This window comes from Lissotriton helveticus, chromosome 8 (assembly GCF_964261635.1).
Source record: "Lissotriton helveticus chromosome 8, aLisHel1.1, whole genome shotgun sequence".
NCBI classification, from domain to species: domain Eukaryota; kingdom Metazoa; phylum Chordata; class Amphibia; order Caudata; family Salamandridae; genus Lissotriton; species Lissotriton helveticus.
The window spans coordinates 76887980-76910479 of record NC_136069.1 but is presented as its reverse complement, the minus strand read 5'-3'; the positions used below and the strand labels follow the sequence as shown (position 1 = coordinate 76910479).

The 22500-nt window shown below is 43.5% G+C and overlaps 1 protein-coding gene across 1 annotated transcript in view; it reads right to left on the bottom strand.

Moving 5' to 3' along the window:
* The window catches only part of DRD3 (dopamine receptor D3), an 857963-nt gene that overhangs the window by 134693 nt on the left and 700770 nt on the right, over positions 1 to 22500 (bottom strand). The window contains exon 6 of the mRNA XM_078655903.1: positions 10597 to 10984. Coding sequence (XP_078512029.1) covers positions 10597 to 10984 — 388 coding nt within the window. The remainder of the gene's footprint in view (positions 1 to 10596; positions 10985 to 22500) is intronic.

Here is a 22500-nt window from a genome sequence, read left to right as displayed (position 1 = left end):
GTAAATTGGGCCCATTGTGATCAGCATGTACCAGGCAGGGAAACAATTGCTGTATGCGGTGGACTAAAATGTTACTCAAAATGTTATAATCGATATTCAGAGTGACTGTGGGAAGGTAGAATACTGGGCTTGTAGGGTTTCCCCCCAATTTTAACCTCTAGTGAGGATTTCAATAGTTTAGTCAGTTTCGGCACCAGGGAGCCCAAAAAGGTTTTTTATAAAATTTTGCCGGAAGGCCATCGGTCCCAAGCATTTTCCCAGCAGCCACTCCGAAAAGAATGGCTCTGATATCTCAAGCAGTAACAGGTGCATCTATTTCTATCCTTTCTACTGGGGTCAGCCTAGGAAGGAGGAGGCCATCCAGGAACACCTGGATATTGGCTTGTGAGACCTCAGGCGAAGAGGAGTATAAGACTCAGTAGAATGTTACGAAAGCCTCATGGGTATCACATTGCAAGTAAAGCATGGTGCCATCTAAAAGGGATAACAAGGGGTGGTGATGGACAGAGTCTCTCAATCAAGCAGAACACTCTCACCCAGTCAAGAGATCAGGGCTAGATCCAACACCGTTTTTTAGCTCATTGCACCATCCCAGTTTCAGAACCTGGCTGTATGCAAATTAGTCTGTCCCTGGCCCAGTGCATCATGGGAACAGGGCAGACCAGACTACAAAAGCCAATTCTTACACTGGGAAGGAAACAAGCTTCCGGGGACCGGTTTCTGGCATTTCAGCCGTCTTCGGCCCGGCTTGCTTGAATCCTGATGGTGCAATGAGCAAGGGACTCACATCTGAGTATACCCTTCCACGCTTAGGGTGGACAAAAATATTTACAACAAGGGGTGGTGATGGACAGAGTCTCTGAATCAAGCAGAACACTCTCACCCAGTCAAGAGATCAGGGCTAGATCCAACACCGTTTTTTAGCTCATTGCACCATCCCAGTTTCAGAACCTGGCTGTATGCAAATTAGTCTGTCCCTGGCCCAGTGCATCATGGGAACAGGGCAGACCAGACTACAAAAGCCAATTCTTACACTGGGAAGGAAACAAGCTTCCGGGGACCGGTTTCTGGCATTTCAGCCGTCTTCGGCCCGGCTTGCTTGAATCCTGATGGTGCAATGAGCAAGGGACTCACATCTGAGTATACCCTTCCACGCTTAGGGTGGACAAAAATATTTACAACAAGGGGTGGTGATGGACAGAGTCTCTGAATCAAGCAGAACACTCTCACCCAGTCAAGAGATAAGGGCTCGATCCAACACCGTTTTTTAGCTCATTGCACCATCCCAGTTTCAGAACCTGGCTGTATGCAAATTAGTCTGTCCCTGGCCCAGTGCATCATGGGAACAGGGCAGACCAGACTACAAAAGCCAATTCTTACACTGGGAAGGAAAAAAGCTTCCGGGGACCGGTTTCTGGCATTTCAGCCGTCTTCCGCCCGGCTTGCTTGAATCCTGATGGTGCAATGAGCAAGGGACTCACATCTGAGTATACCCTTCCACGCTTAGGGTGGACAAAAATATTTACAACAAGGGGTGGTGATGGACAGAGTCTCTGAATCAAGCAGAACACTCTCACCCAGTCAAGAGATCAGGGCTAGATCCAACACCGTTTTTTAGCTCATTGCACCATCCCAGTTTCAGAACCTGGCTGTATGCAAATTAGTCTGTCCCTGGCCCAGTGCATCATGGGAACAGGGCAGACCAGACTACAAAAGCCAATTCTTACACTGGGAAGGAAACAAGCTTCCGGGGACCGGTTTCTGGCATTTCAGCCGTCTTCGGCCCGGCTTGCTTGAATCCTGATGGTGCAATGAGCAAGGGACTCACATCTGAGTATACCCTTCCACGCTTAGGGTGGACAAAAATATTTACAACAAGGGGTGGTGATGGACAGAGTCTCTGAATCAAGCAGAACACTCTCACCCAGTCAAGAGATCAGGGCTAGATCCAACCCCGTTTTTTAGCTCATTGCACCATCCCAGTTTCAGAACCTGGCTGTATGCAAATTAGTCTGTCCCTGGCCCAGTGCATCATGGGAACAGGGTAGACCAGACTACAAAAGCCAATTCTTACACTGGGAAGGAAACAAGCTTCCGGGGACCGGTTTCTGGCATTTCAGCCGTCTTCGGCCCGGCTTGCTTGAATCCTGATGGTGCAATGAGCAAGGGACTCACATCTGAGAATACCCTTCCACGCTTAGGGTGGACAAAAATATTTACAACAAGGGGTGGTGATGGACAGAGTCTCTGAATCAAGCAGAACACTCTCACCCAGTCAAGAGATCAGGGCTAGATCCAACACCGTTTTTTAGCTCATTGCACCATCCCAGTTTCAGAACCAGGCTGTATGCAAATTAGTCTGTCCCTGGCCCAGTGCATCATGGGAACAGGGCAGACCAGACTACAAAAGCCAATTCTTACACTGGGAAGGAAACAAGCTTCCGGGGACCGGTTTCTGGCATTTCAGCCGTCTTCGGCCCGGCTTGCTTGAATCCTGATGGTGCAATGAGCAAGGGACTCACATCTGAGTATACCCTTCCACGCTTAGGGTGGACAAAAATATTTACAACAAGGGGTGGTGATGGACAGAGTCTCTGAATCAAGCAGAACACTCTCACCCAGTCAAGAGATCAGGGCTAGATCCAACACCGTTTTTTAGCTCATTGCACCATCCCAGTTTCAGAACCTGGCTGTATGCAAATTAGTCTGTCCCTGGCCCAGTGCATCATGGGAACAGGGCAGACCAGACTATAAAAGCCAATTCTTACACTGGGAAGGAAACAAGCTTCCGGGGAACGGTTTCTGGCATTTCAGCCGTCTTCGGCCCGGCTTGCTTGAATCCTGATGGTGCAATGAGCAAGGGACTCACATCTGAGTATACCCTTCCACGCTTAGGGTGGACAAAAATATTTACAACAAGGGGTGGTGATGGACAGAGTCTCTGAATCAAGCAGAACACTCTCACCCAGTCAAGAGATAAGGGCTCGATCCAACACCGTTTTTTAGCTCATTGCACCATCCCAGTTTCAGAACCTGGCTGTATGCAAATTAGTCTGTCCCTGGCCCAGTGCATCATGGGAACAGGGCAGACCAGACTACAAAAGCCAATTCTTACACTGGGAAGGAAAAAAGCTTCCGGGGACCGGTTTCTGGCATTTCAGCCGTCTTCGGCCCGGCTTGCTTGAATCCTGATGGTGCAATGAGCAAGGGACTCACATCTGAGTATACCCTTCCACGCTTAGGGTGGACAAAAATATTTACAACAAGGGGTGGTGATGGACAGAGTCTCTGAATCAAGCAGAACACTCTCACCCAGTCAAGAGATCAGGGCTAGATCCAACACCGTTTTTTAGCTCATTGCACCATCCCAGTTTCAGAACCTGGCTGTATGCAAATTAGTCTGTCCCTGGCCCAGTGCATCATGGGAACAGGGCAGACCAGACTACAAAAGCCAATTCTTACACTGGGAAGGAAACAAGCTTCCGGGGACCGGTTTCTGGCATTTCAGCCGTCTTCGGCCCGGCTTGCTTGAATCCTGATGGTGCAATGAGCAAGGGACTCACATCTGAGTATACCCTTCCACGCTTAGGGTGGACAAAAATATTTACAACAAGGGGTGGTGATGGACAGAGTCTCTGAATCAAGCAGAACACTCTCACCCAGTCAAGAGATCAGGGCTAGATCCAACACCGTTTTTTAGCTCATTGCACCATCCCAGTTTCAGAACCTGGCTGTATGCAAATTAGTCTGTCCCTGGCCCAGTGCATCATGGGAACAGGGTAGACCAGACTACAAAAGCCAATTCTTACACTGGGAAGGAAACAAGCTTCCGGGGACCGGTTTCTGGCATTTCAGCCGTCTTCGGCCCGGCTTGCTTGAATCCTGATGGTGCAATGAGCAAGGGACTCACATCTGAGTATACCCTTCCACGCTTAGGGTGGACAAAAATATTTACAACAAGGGGTGGTGGTGGACAGAGTCTCTGAATCAAGCAGAACACTCTCACCCAGTCAAGAGATCAGGGCTAGATCCAACACCGTTTTTTAGCTCATTGCACCATCCCAGTTTCAGAACCTGGCTGTATGCAAATTAGTCTGTCCCTGGCCCAGTGCATCATGGGAACAGGGCAGATCAGACTACAAAAGCCAATTCTTACACTGGGAAGGAAACAAGCTTCCGGGGACCGGTTTCTGGCATTTCAGCCGTCTTCGGCCCGGCTTGCTTGAATCCTGATGGTGCAATGAGCAAGGAACTCACATCTGAGTATACCCTTCCACGCTTAGGGTGGACAAAAATATTGACAACAAGGGGTGGTGATGGACAGAGTCTCTGAATCAAGCAGAACACTCTCACCCAGTCAAGAGATCAGGGCTAGATCCAACACCGTTTTTTAGCTCATTGCACCATCCCAGTTTCAGAACCTGGCTGTATGCAAATTAGTCTGTCCCTGGCCCAGTGCATCATGGGAACAGGGCAGACCAGACTACAAAAGCCAATTCTTACACTGGGAAGGAAACAAGCTTCCGGGGACCGGTTTCTGGCATTTCAGCCGTCTTCGGCCCGGCTTGCTTGAATCCTGATGGTGCAATGAGCAAGGGACTCACATCTGAGTATACCCTTCCACGCTTAGGGTGGACAAAAATATTTACAACAAGGGGTGGTGGTGGACAGAGTCTCTGAATCAAGCAGAACACTCTCACCCAGTCAAGAGATCAGGGCTAGATCCAACACCGTTTTTTAGCTCATTGCACCATCCCAGTTTCAGAACCTGGCTGTATGCAAATTAGTCTGTCCCTGGCCCAGTGCATCATGGGAACAGGGCAGATCAGACTACAAAAGCCAATTCTTACACTGGGAAGGAAACAAGCTTCCGCAAACCGGTTTCTGGCATTTCAGCCGTCTTCGGCCCGGCTTGCTTGAATCCTGATGGTGCAATGAGCAAGGAACTCACATCTGAGTATACCCTTCCACGCTTAGGGTGGACAAAAATATTTACAACAAGGGGTGGTGATGGACAGAGTCTCTGAATCAAGCAGAACACTCTCACCCAGTCAAGAGATCAGGGCTAGATCCAACACCGTTTTTTAGCTCATTGCACCATCCCAGTTTCAGAACCTGGCTGTATGCAAATTAGTCTGTCCCTGGCCCAGTGCATCATGGGAACAGGGCAGACCAGACTACAAAAGCCAATTCTTACACTGGGAAGGAAACAAGCTTCCGGGGACCGGTTTCTGGCATTTCAGCCGTCTTCGGCCCGGCTTGCTTGAATCCTGATGGTGCAATGAGCAAGGGACTCACATCTGAGTATACCCTTCCACGCTTAGGGTGGACAAAATTATTTACAACAAGGGGTGGTGATGGACAGAGTCTCTGAATCAAGCAGAACACTCTCACCCAGTCAAGAGATCAGGGCTAGATCCAACACCGTTTTTTAGCTCATTGCACCATCCCAGTTTCAGAACCTGGCTGTAAAGAATTGGCTTGGTAGTTTGGTCTGCCCTGTTCCCATGATGCACTGGGCCAGGGTCAGACTAATTTGCATATAGCCAGGTTCTGAACTGGGATGGTGTAGTGAGCTAAAAAACGGTGTTGGATCTAGCCCTGATCTCTTGACTGGGTGAGAGTATTCTGCTTAATTCAGAGACTCTGTCCCTCACCACCCCTTGTTGTAAATATTTTTGTCCACCCTAAGCGTGGAAGGGTATACTCAGACATGAGTCCCTTGCTCATTGCACCATCAGGATTCAAGCAAGCCGAGCCGAAGACGGCTGTAATGCCAGAAACTGGTCCCCGGAAGCTTGTTTCCTTCCCAGTGTAAGAATTGGCTTTTGTAGTTTGGTTTTCCCTGTTCCCATCATGCACTGGGACAGGAACAGACTAATTTGCATACAACCAGGTTCTGAAACTGGGATGGTGCAGTGAGCTAAAAAACGGTGTTGGATCTAGCCCTGATCTCTTGACTGGGTGAGAGTATTCTGCTTAATTCAGAGACTCTGTCCCTCACCACCCCTTGTTGTAAATATTTTTGTCCACCCTAAGCGTGGAAGGGTATACTCAGACATGAGTCCCTTGCTCATTGCACCATCAGGATTCAAGCAAGCCGGGCCAAAGACGGCTGTAATGCCAGAAACCGGTCCCGGGAAGCTTGTTTCCTTCCCAGTGTAAGAATTGGCTTTTGTAGTTTGGTTTTCCCTGTTCCCATCATGCACTGGGACAGGAACAGACTAATTTGCATACAGCCAGGTTCTGAAACTGGGATGGTGCAGTGAGCTAAAAAACGGTGTTGGATCTAGCCCTGATCTCTTGACTGGGTGAGCGTATTCTGCTTAATTCAGAGACTCTGTCCCTCACCACCCCTTGTTGTAAATATAGCCATCTAAAAGGGGGCTGCCTGGGCTCACTTTTTATAAACCAGTTCAATAGATGGATGGATTTATCCGACTCTTAGTTTGTTTTGGCAACATAAGCTGAGTAGTGTAGGTATTGCAGCCTTTCTGTAAGTCTGGCCTCCTCCTCACACAGCTGAGACAAATGAGATCTGAACGAGTGGTCATCTACAATTGTTTGCTCAGTGTCTATATAGGTATACTGTCCTATTTTCATTGTTTACTTTTTGTGGATTTCAGTGGTGTTTTCCAAACCTTTTGAAGTCAGTGCTTATCAGTGTTTATTTAGCTGCCTATCCCCAAAAATTTTAAAAGAAATTGTGTTTCTAATGTTTACAAAGCATACTATTTTTGCAGTTCTTGTTATAACACACATATGTAATTTAAAGGAGAATGGTATGTAATGTCTTCCCACTGACAATGGATTTGTGTTGACTATTATAAGGCCAGAAAGTGTGTATATTGCACTCACACGTACATCTCATTACCCTCTATCACATCTCATTAGCTCTCAAAGTCACTCTGTCTGATTTACAGGACTAATAATGGATTACAAATGTAATATTGCTATATAGAATAGCTTTAATAAACAACTTGCAGGACACAGTTGGGGGTTATTACCACACTCCTCTGTGACCAGCTATCAATACTGACTTCTTAGAAAAGGAGGATTATGTATCAAAGGGTTTTACCCATTCTCTGTCTGTGGGTAAACCTGATGGCACATATTTGCCAAGATTCTTATCAGTTAGCAATTTCACCAATCAGTGCAGGAATTAAACACGTCCAAAAGACCAAATGTGATCTTAATATTCACGTATTCTTTACAGTGTAAACAATATTTCGATCCAATAGAAAACTTGCTGCTAAACCCTGCACCTATATTCCAAGCACACAAAACTGGAGGAACCTATAGGAAGAAAAAAATTTTGGTGACATCCTTAAACAACAAGACACACACAGCATATTATTAGAACAGTCTTTTCAACTGTTACCTTCTATCACAAAGCTACACTGTGTGGCCCTTCAGAAAGAAATAAAAATGACTCATTATCTCTTTCTTTCCTGGTTTTTTAGTTTGTGGGTGTGCAGGGGTTTATCGGGTGCTTATATGTTTACAATGGTGAGGGTGGATTCCCTCTCTGTGGGGTTTTATCAATTATTATAGGTTTAGACATAAAACAGGATAGCCTGTATATAGGTTTGTTCAACCCTGTCTAGCTCTCTAGTTAGGTTCTTCCGTTTTCCCCAGGTAGAGTGAATATTCAATCTCCGATGACCACTTTGAAGACCTCCCATTCCTCCACCGAAGAGGTGGTAGACCCCTAATTGTGCTCACAGTAATCAGAGATATGGCTGGCCAGCATGGTCTTGAAAACGGGTTCTTCCAGAGCTGAGGGTTATAGCCGCTAGGTGGGAAAGAGAGAGGGAGTCATTCCCCAGGTCAAGTCTTACAGTAGGGGATTGTAATCGGACAGATCCCTAGCAAGATAGTCAGGGAAGGAGAAGGAGGAAGAGATCGCAGTTGAGCATAAAATTCTATACTAGGGGATGTGCGGGCCATGAACTGGAGAATAAAAGGAGGGATTATGGTGTCTCCAGGCATCTTGCAGGACCCACTAGTGGAACCAAAAGACTAAGCTGTGGGCATTATGCACAGTGGGAGCATTAGGGTGTGGGTGATGTGAATAATCTAGAGAGACAGTTTAAATCAGGCCCAATAATCCACAGTATATGCGCCCATTTCACCAGATTAAAGGAGAGGCCTTAAAAGAAGGCGGGCTGGTCAGAATTAGGGGCATAAATACTGCCCAATATATGGGAAACACAGTCTAGTCTGGTCTCAAGAAATACAAACTGATCTTCTGGGTGTACCTTGTTTGTTAAGACCTGGGGGAGGGGTGGCTGGGGGGGGGGGGCTCCCGCCGTAACCCAAATAAGGGTCCCTCTAGTATAGGCAGACTAGTTAATAGTGTAGCCCTGACCCCATCACCACTTCTGGAGTCCTGAGATTCTCACAGTAGCAAAGGGCGGGGGGATGAAGGGTGGTGACTGATGGTCTTTTGTGACATGCCTGTTGTGTTTATGCACTGTAAAAAGCAAATAAAAATATTCCACAAAAAAAAAAGAATAATAATACTGAAGTATACTGTTCCGTTGAGGGTCTTAGATAATATATTGAGTATCCATATCCCACTAAGTCACTGTACGTGTTATCAGCATGTAGCACAAGCCTGCACCCTCCCAAGAGTTTATCATCAGGCCATGCTCCTCGTTGAGCGGTGCTGCAATCCTCAATATGCTCCTCTAGGGGCTCTTTGCCGGAGATCCTTTAGTCGCCAATCGGGTTGCAAGCCTGCAACTCCAATGTCTCCACTGTTGAAGGACACTAAGAACTAACTAAAAGGATTGTTGCGTTGTGGGTAAAATTAAGTCTGAACCACTGCTTGTCACTTTTATTCGTTTGTGGGGGTCAATATCAAGGTTAAAAACATATTTTTGATATTGTAGGGAAATATTATTTCTTATATTCTCCCTAAATGATAACTGAATAGTAATTGGTGTAAAGATCCTTATTTTATAAATAGGGATCTGCCATGATCTGATGACCCATCCATTGAAACGAAAAAGCATCTTCCCGCGTGTTCACATACGTTCAACCTCACTGACTCACTTAATCCCCTGCATGATCACTCGCCCAGACCCCCTACCTCAGTTGTTGCCCATGGGATAGTATTTAGTAAGAAATTGTGGAAGGGTAAGTTGTGCAGGTGAACAAGTTGATGGAACTCACCAAAGGTCTTTTCCAACCAAGCATCATGTTGCATGAAATTGTAGCACAAGGCAGAAAGACAAATGCAAGCACCAAATAGAGCCCCTCCAGGTCTACATTTTACAAGCAGCACCCTCAAGTGAACATCTCAATCACATACATGTTCATCATGACTACAGCCTGCTAGTCAGAAACACATTTTCACTCTGTTATTCCCTGTGGAGGGATTTATGTTTTTTTTTAGTACATGCAAGAAATCCTGACCACTGGTCAGTTAAGGCCAATCCTTTTGAATCCAGGCCACAGAGATAGAGGGATGTATGTCACTACAACGCATTCTTTTACAACGCATGCCATTACGACGCAGGTTTTACAACGCAAGTCGTTACGACGACTTGCATTGGGGGGTGCTGGATAGTGAATAGTTTAATTTACTATTCCAACTCCAGTCCCTGTGGATAGTAGGGAAGGTGTTGGATAGTAATTAAACTATTCCCTATCCTAGAGCGCCCCCAGCGCAATTCGTTGTAATAACTTGCATTGTAAAAGTTGCGTTGTAATGGTAGTGCGTTGTAAAAGATGCGTTGTAAAGGATGTTTCCCGAGACAGAGCCCTACTGGCACCACTCATGCACCAATGGGCGTGGAAGCACCAGTCCAAGAAAGAAATCTAATGTTGTAGGTAGTAGATAATACCAAGATGCTATGCTACAGGATTTCAGACCGCACAGGCCCTTTTTGCTTCGCTAGATAATGTGGCCAAATTCCGTACCCCCTATTCTAGTGATTTAACAGGTTTCCCTACGTAAAACATAGTGAATGCATCTGTAATACAAAGAGATACACAAGTAAGACAGAAGTTTGCTGTTAAATGGAATATTGCCCACACTGTATTCATTTAAGTGGAAATTGTCATCAAAAGTTTGATTATGCCCCTGACAATCCAGGCTGAATCATCTGGTCATGTAATAAAACAAGGATTTCTGGCATAGAGAGGTAGCAGCCAGTGAGGTGTTTAGGTGAGAGCTAAACCTGGCTCATATGCTGTTGCTCATGAGAGTGCATGGACCTGATTACATATATTAGCCTTTAGGAGGCTCCCAGTGGCCAGAAGGGACCTCAGAAAGATATGGAGCTCAGATATTGAGGATGGACTCATGTACGAGCAATGAAAAAATGATGTGCAAAGGTAGGGGCTATCTAGAAAATATGGGGCTCAGCTGGGCGGTTTCACTGTGTTAAGTAGAGTAATAATGATGTGTATTCAGGCATAAGGCAGACAAATGTAAATATAAAGTAGTTGAAAAGTACTAAATGCTTGATCATTCTTGTGAGGACTTATATAATGGGTATTTGTCATGCCACCTGTTCAATTGTTGCTAAATATATAAATAATGAAAATATAAACTTTTAGGTCCAGCTCGTGTCTCTTACCCACCGAGAACAATCGCGAGCATCTTTGTGGCCTTCCGCTCCCTCATTTGCAAGCTTCTGCGCTTCGGGCCGCATTTGATGGACGCCATGGTCCTGCCATTGGGGAGGCTATGCACCTCAATGTCCAGCCTGGGCAGAGGGTATGGAGGTACCTTGTCATCTGCAGATGCATCGTTCTCCTCTTCCTCCTCCGCTCCTTCCTCACCTTCCTCCTCCTCTTCCTCTTCATTCTCTGTCCTGGCGAAGGAGGTGTGGCTCAGGCTACAGTAGTTCTGCAGGTCCAGGCGGGTCAACAGTTTTTTCTCAGGTGAAATCTCCCTGATGGAGGTGTTGAGCTTCAGACAGGACGAGATGGCATCTTGGTGTCTGGTCAACACCTTCTCGCTGCTTTCCTGAAGATGTAACAAAGTAAGACGCGTCACTAGCGCAACAGGATGGGAACCATATGCAATCATTATAATACTTAACACACTTCAAATACATCTCAATTTAAACATTTAAAAATCCCACATCAGTACAGATTGCAATTAATTCATTTGCATTCATTAAAATACCAATGTGTTGTTATCTACAGAACATTATTCCAAAACTTGAAAAAACATACGGTGCAATAGCGCCTCTCCTAATATTGTGATGCAGCAAAACAGAATCTGTGTTATGGTTTCAGTTGACATTTCACAAAATCATCACCGTTGTTGTGGTGCTGGATTTTTTTTTTTGCAGTACCCATCAGACTATAGGATATGTAGGTGGCCAAAATGGACTCTGATGATTGCTTTTCTAACCTCTGTGACCAGCTCAAAATAAGTTCCCTTTTTACTTTACACATTTTTCCACCTTTTGTTCTTTTCTCTCTTGGCTAAAAACAATTTTGCTGTTTAAAAGACCTCATGCCACCAATTCTTCAAGAAGACTCGATAAGAAATATAGAGATTAGGCTTCGGCTAGACACTCTTCAGCTATTTGTTTTCATGTGTTTTTCATGGTTTGCCATTATTTAGATGGGCTGTCCGTCAAGGCCGCAGCATTTTGTGACTGGTTACATTTTCCCATTGGTTTTCCCATTAGGTGTTGGTGATGGGGCGACTCAATGTGTCCTTTTTTGTTGTAAATTAGAGCTCTTTAATGTGTTTAATTTGCTGACACAATGAACATTTAATTGCATTGCTAGTTGATGTCTTTTTTCTTTTGTAAGTGCTCGCTCTTTTGATGCCTAATCACGTCATTAGGACTCTGTACTATTCACAGTGCTATTACAATTAAATATTAAGTGATATTTGTAGTTGTTCAAAAAGAACTCTCAAATTGGGAATCTGCTCTTGAACCACAAAAAAAACAAGGCCCTATGAGCTTTCTCCTAGGGTGTGGGGGTCATTTTTATTTTTTTCTCTTTGGGACAACCAGGCTTTTCAGGCGGAACTGAACCCGAAAAACGACTGCTCTAAATAAGGCAGATGGTCTGCAGTGCATAGAATGATGGTCTGTGGAGTGAACAGTATAATGTTCCCCCAGCAGATGAAATGGCAGTTTGGTTTGCAGGTACTCCACCAAAACTGTGGCGGAGGCCCTATGTACAAAACTGTAAATAACCCCGTAGAGGGAGCATGGACATCAATTCACCATAGTGCCAGGGGTAGCAGAAGTGACATAGCCCGCCATTTGACCTTTGACTCACACACACTTATGCTTACACATACTAACACATTCAGACTCTCGCACACATAAACACACTCACCCACAAGCATACAAAATACATGCAACTGCATTTTTTACTTACCTTAGCTTCCAGATAGAGTCATATTCCAACTAATGTACTCCATTTCTTATTACACTAATAGTTAAAATTATTCACTATCTGTATAATTAAAGGAAATGACAGAAACCAGGCAAGTGGAGCTCCAACCAGCGTCCACTTGGAAGAGCTGCCCCTGTGTTCCAGGCATTGATTGATTCTGCCACCCGAGGCCAGGGGGTCGCAAAAGCAGTGTTAGGAGTAGCAAGGGGCAAGCCAGGGGTCGCAGCTGCGACCCCTAAATGACGTCCATGAGAGGGAGCAGAATAACAATTCTTCATACAATTACCAAACTTACTGGAACAGTCTACTGTTGGGATCAAAACATGCCCATTGACATTTGTATTTGCCTTGGTGCCTTGTCAGCTCTGAACCAAGTCCCCCGTGCCTTCGCCTCAGGACCTAAGGGTAACTTGAGTTGTACGCACTGTAAATAAATAAATACACAAGATTCTGCAGTAGGTGCCGTCAACCCATAGGACATATTTCAGGGCTATGGGCTCAACACCAGAGACCCTGGTCTGTGTGTCCCACTCCAACAGGGCCCTGTCCTACCTGTACCATCTAAGGCTGCGTGTGGCGACTGTGTGTAGTATGTTCATTATTAATACTAGAATTACATAAACTCACAGGTTTCTGTAAATATGCCTTTACCTCACCGCCCATCTTACTAGAATAGGAAACTATGACATGAAGTGTGGACAACCACCTCAGAAGCTTCCTTCAATGAAAGCAAATGGGTGATGTTTATCACACCTTATAAAATGTCCATAGCAAATGGGTGATGTTTATCACACCATATAAAATGTCCATAGCAAATGGGTGATGTTTATCACACCTTATAAAATGTCCATAGCAAATGGGTGATGTTTATCACACCTTATAAAATGTCCATAGCAAATGGGTGATGTTTATCACACCATATAAAATGTCCATCCCTGCGCTGGCAGAATATATCAAGTACAAAAAATATTACACCCTTTACCAGGCAGACCATAACCACAATGAGAGAGTAACAAACTCAGAAAGTCTGATCCCTCTCCACTGAGTGGATCCCCATTAAATGTTCTACAGATTCGAGCCCTGGATGCCGCGCGCCTCATTCAATGCGTCGCTGTACTGTTGTGATTGGCTGCTCGTTGAAGCAATCAGCGGACTGCAAAAGAGCAGTCTGAGGGCCCTTGAACTTCCGAGTTGAAAGCCCGCGCGAGGATTACCTCATCCGGCCTCGCGCAGACCGGGCGGCGCGAGCGCACCTTCAAGGGCGCGAGGAGAGATGGCTTCCAATCCCCGTCACCACTTCGGGGCGGCGAGTCATGATTGACAATTTAGCATCTGTGATTGGACGACGACCCCGAAAGCGACTGTTGACAAGACGGTTAGAGTCGATTGACGTCATTAGGTCGGCTGATAGCAGAACAAAACACTTTACTGGAGAAAATATCTAATCAAAACGCCCGCTGCTGGAAATGTTCCTCACAAAGTGTTTCTTAAACAGTTCACAGACACCGTGATCTGTGTATCGTGCCGCAGCTACTGCCGTCTCCATGTTGTGGCGGGAAACTCTTGGTGATGACGCACGTTATAGTTAAAGTATCACACGCCAGGCAGGAAGAGAGGTTGTGTGGCTTGCAACACCACAGCCTCCACTTTCAAGCAGACAATTGGCTGGTTTGTGAAAGACAACTAACTGCAGCCCAAACCAATGTCTCGGGACAGTGTTGGATTGGTAACGCGGGTACTTGGCCAATGCCCGAGGGGCCAGTGTCGAGTTCCAACTGTGGGCTGCTTTTTGGAGCAGTCTGGGGGGTAGATCTGGGCGCTGTCGCTTTTGTTCGGATACAGCCCTGCGGCCCAGTGGGTGTCTGAGTGGTCTTTCTGGAGGTAGATGGGCGTCCATTACCTACCATTTAGGACCAGGCACAGGAGTCAGTCCCTTTCTCTCGCTGGGCCGGTCCATTAATGTATGTGTGGTATATTCAATAAAGAAATAATTAAATGATGTTGTAAGATTGTTCAGCAAGCTTTATTCGCCTCATCCAGCAACAGTCTCCGGTCGTAACTGACCTAGAACTTCACAGTCCTTCATTCTAAGAACTAAGAACCCTCTTCTACATGAAGTATTCTAAGAAGGAAATGTCAGAGCCTTAAAGAGAAACAGGCATTTAAAGCCAACATTACACATCTCCCTTCTTTACATAAAATTTAAGAACAACACTTTAAGTTGAATGAAAATACTAAATCTAAATATAATAGAGAAAATATAACTTACTTGTATTCTATCTAAATATACAGACAATCAAAATACATTTCTTACACGTAATCCTTCATGTACATTGGAGCACTACGTAATCTCTGACTTCTTCCGCGATTATTGGCAGAGGAATCAGAGCCTGACGGAGAAGGAATAATTGTACCTAAAAGATTAGAGTCAGAATCATGGTCAGAATGGGCAATGTTTTTTGACTTGACCACAACGACACGACTTTTGTTCCAAATCCTTCCATCTTGTGTTTTGATCGCATTACCAAAAACTTTAATTACAGGTCTGACATCGGTGTACTTTGACCAGGACCTTCTCCCCACAGGTGTCTTTATTTTTACAAGATCACCCACTTTTACTTCATGAAACTTTACACATTTAATTTTGTCAAAGTAAGTTTTTCTACTGATTTGTTTTTCAATCTCTCTCTCTCTCCAAGCACCAACCTGATTATCAACAAACCCTTTTTTCAAATTCATCCATCCTGGACACCACATTGTGTTTGGAACCCTTCCCTTGAACAGTTCAAAAGGGGATTTTCCAGTGGTCAAGTGAGGAGAGTAACGGTATGCATCAATTCTCTCCTTTAGCGCTTCCTTCCAACTTAACCCACTTGCTCTAGCTAATTGAATACATTCCTTTAATGTACGGTTGACCCTCTCAACAGCACCATTCGTTTCGGGATGATACAATGATGAACGTTTATGCACTATGCCACATTTACTGAGATAATCGTTAAAAGTGGAAGAACAAAATTGTGGACCATTATCTGATAAGATGCTATTAGGAAAGCTCTCTCTCATAAAGATATCAGATAAAAAATGTATGATTGAATTTGAGGTTATATCATTAACAGCACATACCTCAATCCAGCGTGAATATAAATCAATTAAAACTATAAGATAAGGTGTATCAGATACTCCTGTGAGAGGACCTAAAATGTCAATGGCTAACTCATCCCATGGATGATTGGGTAAATCTCTGCAAACCATTGGCATTTGTCTGACCTTTAAAATTTTATCACTTGCACAACACTCAACACAATCCCTGACCATGCGTTCTATTTCTAGATCCATACCAGGCCACCAGAATTGTGTACGTATCATTTCCTTGGTTTTTACTATGCCCAAATGACCAGAGTGAGCATGTGATAACAACCTTTTTCTCAAAGAAGTAGGAGGCACTAGCCTTAAACCTCGAGTTAACATACCATCAGATATGGATAACTCTTGGGAGACCAGAGACCAAGGTTTGTCTAGACGTTTATTATCTTTTAACAACGTTATCACCTTACACAACTCCTCCTCCTTTGATAACTCTTCTTTCCACTCTTCTTTTCCTATGACTCCCTCTGTAACCTCACAAACATTGAGATAGTCATTATCCTCTATATGTTCCTCACCACTACATATATTATCTCCTTTTACCAACCTTGAAAAACAATCTGCAGCCTTGTTTGACACACCAGGTAAGTATTGTACTTCAAAATCAAATTCCTGTAAAGATATTATCCATCTCCTAATCCTTGAAGAGATGGAATCTAAACCCTTCTTACAAAATACTTCCTTTAAAGGTTTGTGATCAGACTTGACAACAAATTTAGTTCCCCATATCAAATTCTTAAATTTCTTGAGTGCCCAGAATATTGCTAAAGATTCCTTTTCGATAACTGAATAGTTCAGTTCTGGACCACGAAGACACCTAGATGCACAGGCAATTAGCGAATCATGACCATGTTTGTTTTGAACCAACACTGCACCTAAACCTTTATCACTTGCATCCGTGAATACATATGTAGGTAAACCCGGGACAAATGCTTGTAAACATGGAGCCTTCTTTAATTCTCCTTTTATTCCCTCAAATTCTCTTTTACACTCCTCTGACCAGTCAAACACTACGCTTTTACCAGTGAGTCTCCTCATGTTCTTTGTCTTATCCGCAAAGTGTATTATGAATTTCCCATAAAATTCTACCATACCGAGAAACGATAATAATTCATCCCTACTGATGGGTTCAACCATGTTATCAATAGAAGTAACCAAATCTAACTTAGGAAAAACTCCTTCACTCCTGATACAATGACCAAGGTAATTCACCTCTTGTAATCCAAACTTGCATTTCTCCTTTTTAAGAGATAAACCAGAGTCAGACAACCTTTTTAACACATCACATACACGCTCATTGTGTTCTTTTATATTTGATCCAAATATCAATAGATCATCTTGGTAACATTTTACCCCTTGAAGACCTTTAAGAATATGGGTCATGATTCTCTGAAATACAGAGGCTGCTGATATTAATCCAAAAGGCATTCTTTTGAATTTGAAAGTACCCATGGGTGTTATAAATGCAGTTAAATCTTGACAAGAAGTATCTAATTCTACCTGGTGGTAGGCAGATGCCAAATCTAGAGTGGTAAAGTACTTTGCACCCTCTAACGTACCTACAATCTCATCAATATTAGGTAGTGGGAATCTGTCTACAATTACCTCCTTATTTAAAGCTCTTAAGTCAATACATAAACAAATATCCCCAGTTGGCTTCTTAGCTACTACAATAGGTGCCAACCATTCTGTTGCCTCTACTGGTTCAATTATTTTATTTGCTACTAACTTTTCAATTTCTTTTTGAACTTTTATCTGTTCAGCCAGTGGAATCCTTCTTACCCTTGCAACTATTGGAATAGCATTCTTTTTTAGTTTTATGCAATGTTTGTAGTTCTTTAAACAACCTAATTCCTCTTTAAATACTTCTGGAAACTTTTCCGCAAACATATCAGACAGGTTTTCTACTTCTAGTATTTGTACCTGGGGTGAGGCATTCGGATTCAGTGTAACACCTAGATCACGCTGGTCTCTCCAGCTAATTAATGCATCCCCAAAATTGGTAACATAAATTTTTCCTGGAATAATCCTGCAACCCAATTCCATTGTGGCCATAAAATATCCTAATATCTTAATTGGTTTGTTGCCATACCCTAATGGTAAAATATCACTTTTGAATAATTTTACATCTTTACCAAAAGTTTTATGTAGCAGGTTCTCATCAATCATAGTGATTTGAGAACATGAATCAAACTTGAACTCAATCATAGCATCGTCCACTTTGACTACATGTGTGGGATGCTCTAATGGACCACTACTAATCTGGAAAGTTACAGTTTTCACATGTGGTTGAGACCATCTCTTATTAGTATTATCTCTTTTGTTTCCCTTCGTTCTACAATATTTTGCAAAATGACCCCTTCTCCCGCAGTCATTACAAGTTGATTTCAAAGCAGGACAGCCAGGTGAATTAGCTAAATGGCCACTGCTGCCACATCTGAAACAAGAAAATTTGTTCGACATATTATAACTCGAATTAAATCTATTCGTTCCATTGTCATTTTTCCCAGTGTCCACTTTATCTTCTTTTTTGACTTGACAAACTACTTCCTCAACCTTTGTTTCCATTTTCTTCTCCGGTTCAACCAATTTCTCCTTTTCTCCTTTGAGTTCATCCACACATTTCGTCATGTGTTCAACTTGCTTTGCTATCACTAGTACTTCTTCCAAAGGCGGTTCATCTTTCAGCCAAAGTTCTTTTCGAATACTGTCATGAGCACATTTTAATACAAATTGATCCCTTATTCTTTCCTCCAAAGTTTGACCAAACTTACACGAAGAGGCTAATTTTCTTAGTGCAGATACATAGTCTTCAACTGACTCATCCCTTTTTTGACCTCTCAGACCAAAATGGTATCTTTCCATTATTGTGCTCAACCTTGGAAGATAATGTCGATCTAGTTGTTCTATGGCTACTTCATATTCATTTAAGTTCCTTTGTTCCGAAGCTGTAAGTTCTGGCAAATGCTCTAGCACATCTTGACCTTCTCCGCCTAAACAGTGCAACAATAATGAGTGTTTTCTTTCTGCACTTAAGTTGGTCCCACATACTCTAGCATAATTTGCAAATATTTTTTTCCATTTCTGCCACTTTACATTTGGTTCTCCAGGACTTATCAAAAAAAACGCAGGTTGAGTTACGTTTTGCATATTATCAACTATTAATCTAGGATTGTAATGTTGATCTTCTTTTAACTGTGTTCTTCTTTTCTATTTTCAGATATTGATTTACTCTGTATTTCTTTTTCTTTCATTAATATCAAGTTATTTCCCTTTCTAAATAAGCTTTATTTATCAATTAAGACTTTTCTGCTCCAACTTTGCATGTGTTTATTCTGTAATAATTGCAATGTTCTTTTCTTATAATGTAAAAGAATGTTCATACAATCTTTGCTTCTGTTCTCTTGAACAAAGCTTCATTCCTCCTATGGAATTATCCAGTAGAGCGTAATAATGGTCTTTAGTTAGAGCGTTGGAATAATGGTCGTTCTTTTCTCTTCTCGACCTTTTGTATTTTCCTCATAGAAGCGCACGTGTGCGCAGCGCGTCACTGACACGCAAAGAGGCGTCTCTTGGAACGCGCCGCGTTTCCTGCTCTTGCTCAATCACGCGAGCAGTGCGAGCACCTTCAAGTTGAAGCGTGAGCAGCGCGAGCCTTGCCAACTGATACTCTAACGCGGAGCGCGTTATTTTCCCATTCCTTACTAAAGATCCGTTTTTTTTTTTTTAATTTATCCTCCCGCCGTGCTCCTCACCGTAGTATACAGTCGAGGTACTTCTCTTGTCGCGTCCACACAGCCGCTGGGAAGACACCGCTTCCTTTGTTGATTCTAACAGCCGCTGGGGAGGAATTTCGATCCTGGAAGACTGCGTGTTGAGGCGTCACGGAGGTAGGATCGTCGCCAATAAAATGTGGTATATTCAATAAAGAAATAATTAAATGATGTTGTAAGATTGTTCAGCAAGCTTTATTCGCCTCATCCAGCAACAGTCTCCGGTCGTAACTGACCTAGAACTTCACAGTCCTTCATTCTAAGAACTAAGAACCCTCTTCTACATGAAGTATTCTAAGAAGGAAATGTCAGAGCCTTAAAGAGAAACAGGCATTTAAAGCCAACATTACAGTATGCATACCTAGCGGGGCAGGGGGCCTGAGCAGAAGTGGACTCACTTGTTTTCAGTCACCAGTATAAACGAATCTGTGTATTTTTTTTGTATCTCCCCCCTTTTTTTTAAATAAAATTTCGCCGAAGCAGTGTTTTGAGGAAAGGCAATATGCAAATATGAGCCACTTTAATTTTTAGCGTGCCCGGGATGATTTTGAATCTCAATCCAACCCTGTCTCGGGATGTAAAGAAAGGGAAGCCCATATGAACAAGAGCTGGTAGCCACATCAACCGTCCACCCCCTCTTTGGCTCTCTGCCATTGCTCCTTGCATTAGAGTAGTTCTACACTCATCCCTTAGTTCTGATTGGTTGTAAAATCTGGCTACTTACTAAACAGATTTATCTTGCCAACTTCCAATGGGTACACTAACAGGTTCTGGTGTGGTGAACTATAGCCCCTACTGGAGAGGTCTGTGTGAAACCTGAAGGCCACATATTTTAATCATAGTGAGTTCAATACGCTTCTCATGCTTCCGAATTATTCAAAGTGGGATGTGAAGGCAGTGCATTTGAAAGCACCAAGGAAAGCCATTTTATTTGCATTAAAAAAGTATCATGGCCGCTAATTTGCATATTTCCTACCTGAATTCGTGGCGTTGCAAATTTTGGCAAGCTCTAATGGAGTTTTTGTACAGTTCAGCTGGCACAGCTATTGATGCCAAATCCTACCAGTGAAATCTTTGGGCCTGATTACAAGTAAAGATGCTATATATCGCACTTGGTAAATAACGCTGGGGTTTGTTACTTATTGGTTGGGATAAAAAGCACCTATTATGAGTTATTGAGAAATAACATGCAGAGTTTGGTGCTTAATTCCCCTGTTAAATTCCCGTAGGTTTTGCCTGCCGAAATTTAAAGAAATGTGTTAAATAAAACCAAGCTTGTAATTCTGCTCTGTGCGTAAACAGGGGTTCGCGCACGGGACGGAATTAACCGCCCAACTTATAATGCAGTCATATGTGCGTTGAACACGTTGGTGCAGTCTGGCACCAGCACTGATGCAATGAGTGTCATCTGGCTCCTTGGGGCATTTTATCTTCAGTATGTCTGCACCATACCTCATACGAAATGCTCTGTCCACACTGGAAGTGGGAACTCGGGCGGGAGCAGGAATCTTCCAATGGAGAGATGCCTGGGCACCTACCTCCAAGGGCACCCTGAGGGGCTAGGGATGATCTCACTATGCTACCCTTAGTACATAATCACTGCACTTCCTGACATCTTCATGTGTGTGCATATGTAATAGGTTGTGTGCAAATGGACAGAGGCTTTCCCACATTTCAAGGATGCCACTCCCTCATGCAAATGAGAAAACACCCTATTCAGTGCTTAATTTGAGCTGGTGGTTGAAGGTGGGGCCCACCGGCACTCGTATTTGGGGACTAGCACTTATTTTGTCTCAACAAACTTTTATCCAGAGCAAGAGAGACAAAAAAAGGAAAAATAGGGAAAAAGGAAGAGAACAATGGAAAAACATTGACAAAGGGAGAAAGCAGGGATGGAAAAAAAAACCTACAGGATGGTGGTAAAGAGGTAGGAAGTGTGGGGTGGTGAATTTAAGAGGCATTAGGTGGAATCAGATTCAGAACAACACAGCCTTGGTATTCAGCACCCCATTCTGGATAGTGCCAGACACAGGCTTCTGAGCAAAACCTTTGGCCCTGGAATGTATTCTTTTACAAATTATGCACTGACCCAATGAAATCGCACAGCCAGAAAGTGTGTGCCTATCTGTATTTTAGAAGGGTCTAACAAGCATCTGCAGCCTTTTATTTAATACAAAAGAGACCCAGGTTTCCAAACAATTGGCTAAAATGCCTGTAGTGCTCCTGGAGCACTTTTCTTTTATACATCCACGGTCTCTTTCACTTTGTAGTGTGTGAAAATGTATCATAAGCTGCACGTACTGGGCATTGCTGTGGTCAGACTGGTGGTATGAATGTGCTATAGAAATGATAAAATACAATAAAATATAGTACATCCGTAGCGTATTCTGTAAACCTCCATGGTACTGAATGTCTGGCTGTGCCCCTTTGATTGCCAGCTTATCATGTTTGACATTTAAAAAAGAGAAATGGGTTGTCTGAACACAAACTGATTGACTAATGCCACCTTTCCCATCTGATCCCTGAAGACACAGCCCATCAGACCTGACTGTGGGGCCATAATACTATGGTTCAAATACAAAGAAACACAGAAAACAGAAGCAAAGTGTGAAAGGTCACTTGAACTGACAGGAAAAGACAACCATTGCTGTGAGCGTGTCACCTACAGGGCCCTCGAGCAAGCAATTAAAATGGCCTCCCTATTGCATGGTTGGCTAGAGAATTCCAACCTTCACTGGATGGCAGTGGGCTCAGGACTATTTTGTCTATAGTGCCACTACTGTACTTGTTATGTTATTTTACCTAATTTTATAGAGCGCGTGGCTACCCATACACAGTTTCCCAGTGCTAGCAGACATAGTAACGGCAGAGGGATGTAGTGACTAGGGGCCAGATGTATCAAGATACACTTTTGCGATTCTCAATTAGCGATTTTTAAGGAATCGCTATTTGAGAATTGCAAAATGGTATGTATGCGAATTTCGGCGTTTGCGAACCCATTTGAGCTTCATACATCTGGCCCTAGATGAACCGGGGTGTCTTCAATTGCTTTCTAAAACTCATGAGATTGCAGTTTGTTCTCAGATGTATGAGGAGGGAGTTCCAGAGCATGGATGCCAAATATGCGAAAGACTCCTCCTCTTCTGGCCCTTTTAAGTCTTGGGAAGGCCAGAAGGGACCGGTTGTTTGACCTCAA